Consider the following 13,956-nt stretch of genomic DNA (forward strand, 5'->3'; position numbering starts at 1 on the left):
TGATCCAGCAAAGTACTCCTACTCAGGAAAGCATGTAAAACCATGGAAGCTACCACTGAGGTCAGTTATCCTCAGGAAGGATAAAATTCATCCCTGTGCAAAGTGGCCAACATACGGCCTTACGCATTACTGGCCCCCTGAACAGGAGTTAATTTAACCTTAAGTGGGGCAGACTCTCTTTACTGCGAAGATATATTTGTTGTCTCCAGTTCCCCTCAGCCCAGAATCCATGACAAGCTGCTATAATCCTATGGTATTTTTTAATGAGTTTCCACTTAAGACCGCTCTCAAATTTTGCAGTGGGATTGGTGCAGCTGTTCAGTATCACGTTTCTCTGCCCATGAACACTAATCTCCAAAATGTCAAAACCCATGGATATTTTAAAACCAAATGCTGAAACTAATGGAGTCTGTAACTCCCATGGCATAAGTGAAACTACTCACAATGAAAAGGTGGGTGATGCTGAGCTCAGGCTCAGTGGGGCTGGGTGTGTGTCCGAAGACCCCAAGACTGTACTGGTTTTATAAAATTGTATGTTGTCCGATCAGTATTCAGTGCTTCTGTTAATGTGCCATAGCGCACAAATGCTTTGCTCTTCCCCTTCAAACTTTTTAATAGTTTATTCTGAATGCTAAGCTTCCCTGCCTCCTACCACATGGGGGCAGCAGCTATCTATTTCTGATTGGGTTACCTAATGAGGAGCTTTTGATTTCATAGTTGAGAGCAGCATGAAAGAATCTTGTTTCTTTGAAAGTTGAGCCGTTTCTTTTAGGTAAATGAGTATCTGCCAGGATCATTATGCATTAAACCGGTAGGGTCTTCTCCATCAGGATATTTCAGCATAATGGGAAATGAGACATTGCAGTTGGAAAAAGCCATTATCTAGCTAGTTTAACAAAGTTGTACATAGTCTTCTATACCCAGTATTGCTCTGCTTTCATATTACAATTTCTGACAGTTGAATATAAACCCTCACTTTCTTTGAGGATAGAAATATCTCATCTTTCAGCCCATATTTTTTATTATTTATACTGTGGAAGTATCTAAATGGCTCAATTAAAATCTAAGCCTCATTGTGCTGGTGGAGGAATACATACTTTCCACCATAAGGAGATTACATTCTGTGGCCTTAGGGATGCATGTGTTGCATGCAATAGAGTGTCTGCTCATTGATAACTGAACTGGTAACTTAATTGGTTAACAGAAATCTTAGTGCTATAGAATATGAAACAATAAGTTGATAACTCAGTTGCATAGTGTTAAAATGTACAGAGGTATGTTTATGTTTATACAGTGCTTTGGGTAATGCTAAGTGCTATATAGGTGCTTAACTAAATTATTTAGGAACAGATGGAACATACAGTGATATTTTTGTCATCTCTAAAATGGCTTTTTATCTAACTTGCTCATTGTGCCCCTGTAATTTAGGGGACTGGCAGGGTGTGTGTGTGTGTGGCAATTCACTTGTATATCCCTTGATGCTAGTATTTTGCAAGTATTGCCAAAGCACAGCTATCAGATCTGGATATAGGTCAAGACAGGAGCTGTGCAAGGTGATTTAATGCTCACCTTTGTACTCTGATCTTGCTTTTTGTAGTTACAGCTACTTGAATTTACATCAGCTGCAGAGGACCCATTTTTAAATGTTAGTGCTCAGAACATTCATTAGTCCATAATGGGTAAATGTATAATTCTAGAAAGGATTGAGTTTATTCCTCATACAAAAGAGGTTGAATCCCTGCTTTAAGTGCAAAACTTGACTCTGCCTTATCTGGAGTTTTGACTAATGCCTCCCTAATAACTGTTTAGTGCCTAGTTCCCATTGAAGATAATGGGAGTTCAGTATGCATAGCAGCTGCAGAATCTGGCCCCAGCTAACTTAAATTAAGTCTGTAAGCCCTGTTTCAGTTGTTATAAGCCACTGTTTGCCTTTGGAGAACCAGTGGATCCTGCAGAAAAAATGGAAGAATGAATAATTTAATTATCCATTTACATCTGTTCCTTTTCTACAGGGCTAGTTTTTTATATGGAGCATTCGGCTCCCATTTAGGCACCTAGAAAGAATGGTGTTGGCAGCGTTCTGGAGCCAGCGTGCTGAGCTCTGGGAAGATCCAGTCACTTATTTTGGTGCTCTAATAGCAGATGAGCTCTCTTGAAAAAGCTGACCTGGAATGCCAGGCTCGTGTAAGAACTAACTTACCTGCAGTGGGCTGCATAGATTGTGTAAAGAAAAAGCTTAGTGTGTGTCAGAGGAGACTTGTGTTAAGCAAGTTCACCCACCCTCTGCCTACAGTGGTCTCGGCCAGAGAGCTTCCACTGTGTTTTGTTTTTAACTGATACAGCTGTTAACTTTAATAATTTAAACGGGAATCTTTATCTCCAGAGATGCTGGTATTTTGGGCCCTGGAGTGAAATCTGGCATGTAGGTCCGTTCTTGATAGCTTTGGAGACAAGCATACCTGGTTCAGTTATGGATGAGCCGTTTTGTTTTGAGGGTGGTGGTTTGACTTTTGGTTTCTATTCTGACTCATGTGTACTTCTGCCTCTGCAGTTAGTTCTCTGCCAAATGTTGAATGAGTGTTTCTTCAGTAAATATCTTTCTAAATGAAGGGAGCAGCAAACAAGTTCTTCCCTGCTCACATTCCATTAACCCATTTTGCACAAAGATGTCATTGGCTATTAGTATCCATCTTTCAACCAGTTTTACAAAGCTTGTGCGTCTGAGCTTCTAAATCAGACATTATTTCTAAGGCCTTGGCTACATTTACCCGCTAGTTCGGCGGCTGGCAATCGAACTTCTGGGTTCGACTTATCGCGTCTAGTCTGGACGCGATAAGTCGAACCCGGAAGTGCTCGCCGTCGACTGTGGTACTCCAGCTCGGCGAGAGGAGTACCGCGGAGTCGACGGGGGAGCCTGCCTGCCGAGTGTGGACCAAGGTAAGTTCGAACTAAGGTACTTCGAACTTCAGCTACGTTATTCACGTAGTTGAAGTTCCGTACCTTAGTTCGAATTAGGGGGTTAGTGTAGACCTGGCCTTATAGTAATACAATCTAGGAGCCCTACTCATGGACCAGGACCCTATGGTGCTAGATTCTGTACAAATACAGAACAAAGAGAACCTCAAAGAACTAAGTAATAACAGCCTGAGGTAGCTATATGCTATCTACACTGTACTTAAGGGAACAAGCTTAAAACTATTATTTTTCTGTACAGCAACAGACTTCAATAATCTGAAGTAAGTCTGCTGAAGGGATCTCAGGAAATTCACACTGATGTTAACCGACTGATGTAAACTGCAAGTGTGTAAACTCCATTTTACATCAGTGTATGGGATCTGCTTTAGGGATTTGCACCAGTGTGTTTACAGCTACAGCCATCTGTGTGTGTGTGAGCTTCCTTAACATAGGCAGGGCCTTAGAAGCAGTTTAAAAAAAGTGGGGTGGGGAGGGGCACGGACCATAAACCCCACTTTATGTAGAAGCCATGTGTAAAAAGGGCTGTGGAAAGTTAGATTCATTGATGTCTCCACTATTAGACTCATTCGCACACTGAGCTTAGTTTTTGGTGTGCCTCCCAAGTTGAGTATTCATTTAGGATTTTTTTTATATATATAATATTCTGCACTTCCCGAGTAAAGAGTCCAGGTCTGTAACCAGAGCTGAATGAAAGAAATGCAAATGTGTATTTAATGTGGAGGAGTGGAAAGAAAGAGGGAGGCTATGTTTAAAACAAGCCTCAGTCTTTTCTCTTCTCATTGTAGTGTGAGTAATGCAAGCATTTTCCATTTTAAAAGACACTCGTGTTAGGACTTGCAAATGCATATGTGAGTTTCAGTGCTAGTGAAAGAAGCTGGACTGACAGCTCTAAAGACTAGAGTCCTATGATTCTATAGAACAAGGGTGGTATAGAGTATAAATAAGCTTCCCTGCCCCGATGTCCTAGCCAGAACTAGAGAGGGGGCCTATAGAAGGGCAAAGGCAGTTCACTGTTTATACCCATTCAGGCCTTGGACTCTCTAGTGCCCCTGCTACAGAGGACAGTACCAACTGCAGTGGTGTTTTGTTATGGACAGTCAGCTGGACTGATCCATAGACAGATGGTGGTAATTATACAGAGAGGCTGAATTTCAGTTACCTAGAAATGAAAGGCTCTTTTGTCCTTTACCAATGGCAGGAGACAGGCAATCCCTACCACCCTCCTTTTTTCTCCTTAAATCTTAAAGTTGAGGGAGATTATGCTTTTGCACCAGATGTATCGGGAGCATATTGTCTCTAAAACAACATTTGGATAACCGAATAAGTCAAACAAGGTTTTATTTAATTCGACAACCAAACATAACCCAGCCCTTTCAAGCAAAAACAAAAAAGTGAAACACATTTAATGAGAGAGAGATTGCACAGTGTGTGACATTTTAATACAGTCTATAAATAAAAGCTTGTTATACATTTTACAAGCAAAAAATCAGTTATACTACCTCCAGTGTAGCTTATGTGTAAAATACTCATTTGCTGGGAATAACTACAGTTCTGATAAATGAGTGACCAAGTTTTCATTAAAGTTAAAGCAAATTGTTTAAAAATACTAGAAGGTTTTAAACATCAGGTTAATATGGACTATAAACCACTTATTCATTTTGGAAGCGATCTATATCAGTGATTTATATACAGTGACCAAGTAGAACATATATAACCATGAATTCATCTGGGTGATTTTATATTAAAAAAGCAAACAGACTGACCACCATTATTGAATGTAGAAAGCTGGTGAAAATTGCCAAATTAAGAGGCCTGGAATTAAAATAAAGTCCTGTGTTGATCTACAGCACAGTACAAACTACACATGCTGTCCTGTTAAAGTGCTTCCATCCTGACCTGGAGGCACCTGAGTCCTTCCCTAAAAGTCTCTCTTCATTGCCCATCTGGGTTTTGCCCCCTGCTTATTCTGCCAATAACTTGGATGGTGATTTTTTGCAATGTGGCACCTCTCCACTGGGAACCAGTCCAAGCACCAAACTGAAGCTCTCCTTGTAGTCTACAGAGTTTTGCCATTGAATTCAGAGGGAGCAGGCATTCAGGAAGTAGAATATAAATCACACTACCCTCCCTACCCACATTTATAATAGTTAACACAAAAACCCACTTGAATTAACACTGGCTTGAATTAACCACCACAGACACCATCTTATTGTTCTCCAAGAAATTGTTTCATCTATTTATAAGGGTAGGTGCCCATATTAAATTAAAATGGAAGTTGTTTTTTAGTCCACAAAATAAACTAATCTGTTTTATCAATATGAACAATGTAACTATTTAATTTATCATATACCACATTTTTGATGGAAGTAAAACCTTCCCAGACTACATAAAATAGCAATGCAAATTGGTGTATCCAGTGGGACTGCGTGAAATACAAGCAACAAAATTCAAATGTGTCAAAAAAACAATATTTCAGATTTTGTGTTTTCGTAATAGCAGGCTAATTTTACAGGGTTTTGCTTGGAAAAACCAAAACCCAAAACAACCTAGGCCCAATTCCTTAGTGAAAATGGATCATTTATGAGCAAAGCTTCAATTTCCCAAGCTTGTTTTTGAACAGTTTTGACAGGAAAGTTGGCATTCACAATTTCAGGTTATTAGAGGTCAATGCCAGAATCTTAGTTTGCAAAAAGTTACATTAAGCAGCAAAATCATGCCTGTGTGAAACTGAAAATGGTGAAAAAAAGTGCATTGCTTTACTCACAGATGTAATCCCATAAACTTCCACAAGAACTAGGTACAATATAAAAGTTGCATGTGTTCTTACGTATTTGCAGGATTGGAGCGCTAGTACTTTTGGCAACAACTTACAATATAGAGAAAATTATTGCTTCCATCAGTACCCATTCATTTTATTTTTAAACACCATGCTGGCATTTCATGTGTTAGTTATTGCATACCACCTGGAGTAAGCTTATTTGGAATTGTGTGTCATATGTGTATTAGGGGAATTGAATTTCAGCCATTCCACTCATCATATTTGCATTCTCATTGTATTTGTAGCAAAGTAGAAGTCCAGAATACTTAAATTTATATGCACTATATGGGACAACTGTGGAATAAGGCCAGAAGTTAAGTCATTAGTAATAATGAATTACAAATAATGGTACACTTACTATCAATTTACAACATGACATTCATACCCCAAAAAAATTGTTTTAAAAAATTGCATAGTGTAAGCCAAAGTTTTTCACTTAATGGTAAGAGTCCAACAGCAAAAATAAAAACCTTTTACATATACACACACACACACACACGACATGGGAAAAGCTTCAGTGAACTAAAAAGGTATTGCATATTAGTGAAAATAAAAAGTGCTTTAAATAAAAAAAATGACTAGTGTCTCAAAGTGCTTTTTGTTTGATGTCCATAACTAGAAAATGTTCTACATGTTTTTACATTTATTTTACAGTCATTTTAATTGAGTTTATTTTGATGCATACTAGATTTTTGTTTTGTTTATGTATCTTTTACCAACTAAATTAGCTCACCAAACTTTGGTTATGTAAAATGAGATATCCCTGTGTGTGTGTTATATTTATATATATTATATAGGGAGAGAGAGACTCAAGTCCCCTGTTTACCTACAGTTACTTTCATGGCTCCCATCTCATTTGGATAACCTTTGTTTGACTGTAATTCAGACAGATATTTGAACTGGAAGACAGCAGACACAGTGCAGCATGCTTGCCTGATGAGATGGTAAGAGTGCATCCATAATATATTTACAGAAATAGATAAAAACAGACAATGCTATAAACCACTAATATTTTACTAATGGCACACTACAAAAGACAGTGTGTCAGCTACTTAAGGACTATATTAAAAATTAGCTGACCCCAAAGTAGGCTAAAACTAAAACCACATCCTTTATGAGACATGAATGTATAGGAAACAAGTTGCTTAACTGTTTGGAATGGGGCATTTAAAGGGGCACTCTTCTGAGGGACAAGAGAACTGTAAAACTCTACACAGTTTGTAAGTCACAGTGATGTCCATTAGTAGGGACAGAATTTAAGGACAATCATCACTTAGTGTCTTCCATCTCCAAAGCACTTTACAAACCTGAACCAGTTAATCTTCTCAGCACTCCTCTGAAGCAGGTGGTCATTAGCATTAGCACCATTTATAAAAGAGCTAAATGAAGACAAGACATTAAGGCCCAAATTTTCAGCAGTGGCTTTTAAACGTGCACACCTCCATTTCTGGCTGCTCAGTGAGAGAGCACAAAGGTGATTTTTTCCAGAGATGCTGAAGCACCTACAGCTCCCATGGACCTCAGGGGTCAAGACAGGCCCTCAAAAATCAAAACATGCAGCTAATTGGCTTGCCCAAGGCTAATGAGTGAGTCTGTGACAGAGCTAGGATTAGCTTCAAGGAGTTCCAGATCCTCCATCCTCTGCTCTGATCACGTCTCTCACTGTTCTGTTAGAACTCCCTATTTCTACATCCTGTTTTTAGCATATTTGGATTCAGACACCTTCCCCTTGTCATGCAGGTTCCTAGTGGAGTTTTTCCCCCCTTCCAAATAAATTGCATTTAAAGTAGGTTTAAAACTGAATTTAACCAAAGAAAATCACTAACGAGTAATTTTGTATCACGTGCTTTTAAACGGCATGTTCTTTCTTTTACATTTTAAAAGTCCTAATAGGCTAGAGCATTTACCTAATGGTCCTGTGGGGGAGAGAGAAGGCATTCCCCCAAGACAACAGTGCAGCAACTGGGCCTCTCCAGTAACGACTCTCCATATCTGTTTTTTGAGAAGGGTTTTAGTCTCACCCTCGCCCCCAATAATTTGCATGCAGTGCATTTACAGGATACTCTGGGAGCCATAGCAGACCCTTATGCTCCTACAGAACCACTCCTGGATAGACTTCATCATTAATGACACGTCAAGGTCCATCCTGCGTCACACCACGTTGGAACAGGCTTGTGGGGTTTATGTAACTGGAGACCGCAAAGCAGCCTCCTGAACCAACTTATCGATGGCTACCTTGGTACGTGTAGGAAATCGGCTGCCGTGTCCCAGGCCTGACAGTGAAGGTGTTCACAGGAGAACTGTACTGTGGGTTTCCCTGGGTAGGCCTGAAGGAGGAAACAAAGGAGGAAGTCATCAAAAGCCATGGAAGCCATTTATAAAACAAAGCAGCAAGGCATCCAAGAGGGGTAGGGGCAAGCATAACTGTGTTCCTGGAGTTATATTTTATCCTGCACCCAGAGAGAGCAAGCTGTAGTTCTCTCCAGTGCCTGTTGCCATAGTATCCAACAGCCCAACTCTGAAGACACGCATGCAGGGACAGATATGGCTGGAACTGCCCGAGCCAAACTACTCCGCCATCTGCACGGCCTGTACCAGTGGGCACACTGTGCCTTTAAATGTGCACCATTCTTTTATCAACAAGACATACCTACAGCGCCCCAGGCAAAGGAATCCCTCTGCTCATATTTTAAATCTGCTTCAAAACACGCTCTAATTAAAACCGATTCAGGAGCATGCTCCTTGGGAAGAATATGTCACATGGAGGGGACACACCTCTCCCTGCTTTGCCAGCAGAAGGGTCTCTGGATTCCGGGAAGAAGCGAGGATAAGGCTTGTTCATAGTGCTCTTTCTGGCTTGTATCTGTATTGCGGCGCCGCCCAGATGCCCCAATCTGGATTGAGACCCTGTTACTAGTAGGCATAGTGCAAACGTGGAGCAAGACATGGTCCTGTTCCCTGCCTGGCCTGCCCTTCAAAGAGACTGCTTTAATTTGGGGATATTTTCCCCTTAAGCAAACCCTCCACACCCTCCAGAACAAGTTATAATTAGAGATGGCTGTGCATGGAGCCAGACAGTGCCTGAGTCAGAGGGAAAACCAACTGAAAGTCAGGCCTAGGACTGAGGTGGAAGGAAGAATCAGGTCTTGGGTTTGAGTTAGAGAGAGCACCAAAGATGTTCTCAAAAGACGTCAGTTGCACCCGAGCCAGTACCGGGGGAGAAGCCTCTTCCTCTCTTGGATGTGACCCAGAATGAGAACCACAGATATGGGTTCAGACCTGGGGATTCAAATCGGACACCCCTCAAGCCCCCCATTCCAAGGGGTTCCAGCATCAGCCCACCTGTCCTCGCAATAAGTGGAACGTACCTGCTGGTTGCTGCTGCATTGGCGGCAGAATAGTCCCCATTCTGCCCTTTATACTTGGCGTTGTTCATGGTGTTGCTACAAGACATGGTTTTCCCAGGGGGCTCCAGTGACATCCGCCTGCCCTGCGTGCTGCTGGGGGCACTCCTGTGGGTGGAGCTGACCCGGCGCATCCCCTCTGCAGCCTGGGAGCCATACCCCACCATGTTGTGGCCATAGGTCACGGGTGTGCTAACGTTCCTGGAGGATGTGGATGTTCTCGTGTAGGACCGATCGGGTTCAGACACGTACAGGCGCTTCTTGATCAGCGGGCGGCTGTCTGCGCTGTAGACAGGAGGGCCAGTGGAGTAACTGCCACCTGCGTAATGTTGACTGAAGCCGCTATTCCTCGTACCGCTGTTTGGGGCCATTTTGGAGGGCAGGACGTAACTGTTGCCATAGCCGTAGCTTGGACGTCGGATATTCTGCTGCCTTTCCCAGGGTTGGCTGTAATCTGGGAAACTGCGGTCTCTGCGGCTCTCTGCCACGTTTGAAGAAGCTTCCTCGACCCTGTTGGCGTCATTGCTGAACTCTGGTGGTGGTGGGATGATCTCGAAGTCAAGCTTCTCTCCATTTTCTTCCTCCTCCTTGGGCAAGGAGCTAGGAGGTGAAGAGACAGCGTACAGGGGAAGGTCAGGTTTGGGGGGCAGGTCTTGTGGTCTCAAGTGTCTGGACTCCAAGAGGCCTTGAACTAAACTGGAGGCACCAAATCTGTCTGGCTTGGAAAGGCGCTGGGACTCCCCAGCGCTAGTTTTCTGCATGCTCTGGCTTTGCTCAGAAGTGCTGGAGAATGACAGTGGTTTGTAGGCTCTCTGTCCTGGTTCCGAGAAGCCCAGTGCCTTGCCTTCAGGTGTGACCATCCTGTCATGCTGCTTTCCCTCCAAAAGGGCAGGTGACTCCTTCGGCGGGGACTTTGGTACCACCACAAAAGAGTAGGGCTTGGACTCACTGTAGTAGAAGTTGGTCGAGCCAGTTTCTGACTGGCTGCTGCTGCCGCTGCTGAGTTTCTCGGATAGCTTAACGGGGGGCTTTTTGGACAAATAACTGTTCTGGCGGGAGGCAGATTGCCTGCCTCTTTGGGCCCGCTGTTTTGCAGCCAGGAGGAGAGCCATTGGAGAGCCTTTCTCCACCTTTTCTCCTGTGACTGGGTGGATCAGGGCATCGTCATCCTCCTGGTCTGCATTCATGGAGGAAGAGGATGGCTGTGAAGGCACCCGTGGCTTCTCAGCAGAGCACAGGATTGTGCCTCTTTCTGCATCATGTTTGTTTGTACTGACTGGTCCCTCCTCCACAGTTTGGGAGGGGGTCAGAGAGGATAGACTGTCTGTGGAGCTGGTCTTGGCCCGATGGGTCTTGTATTGGACAAGAGAAAAGTCTGTGTATGGCCCAGAGGTTTGTGTGAGAGAGGTAGCCTCTATAGAAGAGGGTGAAGAGGAGGCTAGAACAAAGAGTTGGTCCTTTGGTTTCTGAGGTGGGTCTGGAGACTTCCGAACATTTTCAGATGGCGGGTATCCTGGAACAGGGTTTAAGTTCTCCAAAGTCTTATTACTGGTGAGGGCACTGGGAGTCTTACGATCCTCCTGTGTCTTCTCAACTTCCACTGAAGCTGCTGTGGGTGGGAGCTGATTGGCAACAGGTTTTGGCAGCCTGGAGTCACCAGAATTTGTCTGGCTGCTACCAGAATTCAGGGTAACTCTGTTTGTACCTGGACTGTGTCTGTGATTTGTAAGTCCTATTGGTGGTTTACTTTCCTTTGTTGGGGAGAGTAGTGCTTCCAGCTCGTTCCTGAATTTCATAACACTGTTTGCTTGTGTGTTGGTGGGTTTATTGACTGGAGCAGAGAAAACCGAGGAGGAGTTCTCTTTTGCAGTGAGTGAATTAGTAGGTATCTTCTCTTTCCTCTCACTTTCCCCCCCTGCTGGTAACTGTGGATCCTTCAAAGTAGGTTTAGCTTGTTTTGACCCAACAGAGCTAAACCTATCATTGCTAGCATGGTCAGTAATACTATTGGTAGGTCTGGCAGTTATGGGTTTATCCAGCTGTCTCTCCTCCCTTTTTGAAGAAGAGGACAGCAGAACTGACAGTTCTTGCTTCAGCCTATTTAGATTACTGGGTTCCTTCCAGTCATCATCAGATGATGTGTAGTCTGGGGAGGGCACGTCCAGTTCCTCCTCTGCAGTAGGAAGCTCAGATTTTGGACCTAAGTCCTTTTCAGCTTTCTCCAGCGGGACCTTTGCTGCCTCTGACAATGAGGATCGATAGCTATTAAAATTAGTCCCTTTGCCAGAGTCTGACCCTGGTCTTGGGCTCGCGGGTTCTGTGATTTGTCTGACAGGCTTTGTTACTATCTGCCTATCCAAGGTAGATTTCTGCTCAGCTTCTCCAGCTAAGTGCATCTTTGCTGCAGGTCTTATGGTAAAGCTCGGCGGAAGGGGAGGGCGGGTGTGAGGCTGTCTGGAAATAGGCCCATCTTCCTCACCAGAATCTTTTTCTTCCATGGAAATGGATGAACTTCTCACCGGGGCAGCGGGAGGTACTTTTAATGATCTGGGGAAAGTTAGGTGAGGTTCTGGGGTGAACTTGGTCAGCGACTCTTCCTTCTGTTGAGAGGCTGGTGGAGTGGTGACAGCAAGAGAGGAGACGCTGGCATTTTCCCTGGCGTCCGTCTGCCTCATGTTCAGAACCGTTTCTGATTTCCACTTGGAGACGCCGTTCAAGATGGGAGTATGAAGTGTGGGAGGCGCTGGAGGGGGCAGAGGCGGCGCTGGGGGCACCACAAAAGCGAGTGGAGGTGCTGGAGGAATGAAATCCGGAGGGGACAGCGGGCTGGGAGAAGATACGGTTGAAGACGAAAGCAGAGGCGGAGCCATGGATCGCGGAGATGCTGCCGTTGGAGGTAGTGGTGGCGGCAGCGGCGGTGGAGGTGGAGGTGCCGTGCATGGTGGAGGTAGTGGTATTTCCATTGGTGGGGGTGGGGGTGCCATGGAGGGTGGAGGTGGAGGTGGGGCCATTGGAGGCGGTGGAGGAATATCATTGTCCAGATAGTCCCTCTCGAAAGCCTTTGGCCGCAGGTCTCCAACTGAATTGTACAGTCTGTAGTTTCCATTGATTTGGGGCCTAAGGCCTATGGGAAAGAACATTGGTATTAAACACATTGCACATTGGCAAGGTCCATACAGAGAACATCTCCAGCAAAACTGTCCTTCTAAGAAGAGCCAAGTGTCACACAACCAGCTGGAAGCATTTCATTTAAAACAACGTGATTAAAAATGATTTTAGCAGCAACACAGCCGTTGCAACTCACTCCTTAATAGCGCGCTTGGGTTCAATACATCTTTAGGAGATGCTCAGAATAAGGGCCTGATTTTGCAACTAAAATCCCAGGGGCAGACCCTAATGAAGCAGGTATAGCTTGTACCAGGCTCTCTATGGAGTAGATGGAATATACTAATCTCTAGGTCTTTAATCTTGAGGGTGCGCAGCACCCTCAACTCCTGTTGACTTCACTGGCAGTTGAAGGCACCTAGCACCTCCTTAGGTGGCCTGGATAATACCTGTAAACCTTTCAGCCCAGGTGGAATGAGTCATCTGAAAAGCCTAGTTCATAATTATTCTAACATAAGAGTTATATCTCACCACTAAGAAAAAAATGGATTGAGCCTTTTCTTAAAAACAAGTTGAGGTTAATAGACAAGAGAAGGTCTCTTGGCTTCTTTCTGCACTGGGAGATCCTGCAATGTATTTTGTGCTCGTTTGGTCATGAAAATTAGGGAGGAATTAATAAAAAAAAAGAAAAGACATTGTAGACTTCTATCAGATACTTCCATAACTTATGGCATTTTGATTGGGGTTCACGAGTTTTAAGTTAGCGATTGCTACTAACTTATTTTGTATTGTACTCTCCCTCGGTGTGTCTCTGTCTTTTCTGATGCACTGAGTTGCATATAAAATATATGAAACCAGATAAACTGGGTCCACAAAGGAAACAACTAGAATGAGATTGTTTCAGGACTCCCAAGACATTATGTAATACTTGGCAGAAAAGCATATTCAGTCTCCTGACTTCTTATTATCACAGTCACTATCTAGAGTCAAGACAAAATTTAGTTACCTCCTATGCTTCCTACTGAATAAGGGAACAAATTAAGCAACCAAATTTCCATGTCAACAATGGAATAACTTTATATATGTTTAAAAAACTCTTGATAGTTGCCATGGTTGCATCACAGAAAAAACTAACCCAACGTGCTTTGCAGGTGTTGGCTTCATCTGATGACAGCATCTCGTAACTGTGTTTCAGTCCTTTTCCCTAAGGACACTTGGAATCCTCCTCAAGTCAGCCAGCAACTGAAAGCTTATTCAGTTTGTGTGGAAACACAGGAGGCCAGATCCTGATGCCTTGGTATATTGTCTTCAGCCAAACTAGTTGCATGATTAAGGAACGGTGACGGCAACATAAGCAGATCTGTGCATTAAAGCCATTTTAAGGGCTTTGAATACCTCAGCAGAGAGGACACCTTACCTAGAGATGATTTTTCTTCAAAGCCCTCCGGCACAGAAGGGGTTGGCACAGCCACTCCATGTGTCTCCTGGGTGTTCTGAAAGGGTTTAATAAGTGGATGGTAAGAAAACTCACAACTGTATATATACACAACATCTAGAACAAACGGGTCCTGATTCATGACTGGGGCTCCAAGGCGCTACAACAATACAAATAAATAATAAAAACACCTCAAATACCATGTGTATAAAGTGCTG

General features: G+C 43.5%; 1 protein-coding gene across 1 annotated transcript in view; it reads right to left on the reverse strand.

The window, feature by feature from the left end:
* Positions 1–4,297: 4,297 nt before the first annotated feature.
* C4H6orf132 (chromosome 4 C6orf132 homolog) overlaps positions 4,298–13,956 on the reverse strand; it is a 30,816-nt gene continuing 21,157 nt past the window's right edge. Inside the window, exons 3-5 of the mRNA XM_024108348.3 lie at positions 13,721–13,796; positions 9,163–12,322; positions 4,298–8,121 (exon numbers count right to left, since the gene is read on the reverse strand). Coding sequence (XP_023964116.2) covers positions 8,016–8,121; positions 9,163–12,322; positions 13,721–13,796 — 3,342 coding nt within the window. The 3' untranslated portion in view covers positions 4,298–8,015. The remainder of the gene's footprint in view (positions 8,122–9,162; positions 12,323–13,720; positions 13,797–13,956) is intronic.

This window comes from Chrysemys picta, chromosome 4 (assembly GCF_011386835.1).
Source record: "Chrysemys picta bellii isolate R12L10 chromosome 4, ASM1138683v2, whole genome shotgun sequence".
Lineage (NCBI taxonomy): Eukaryota > Metazoa > Chordata > Testudines > Emydidae > Chrysemys > Chrysemys picta.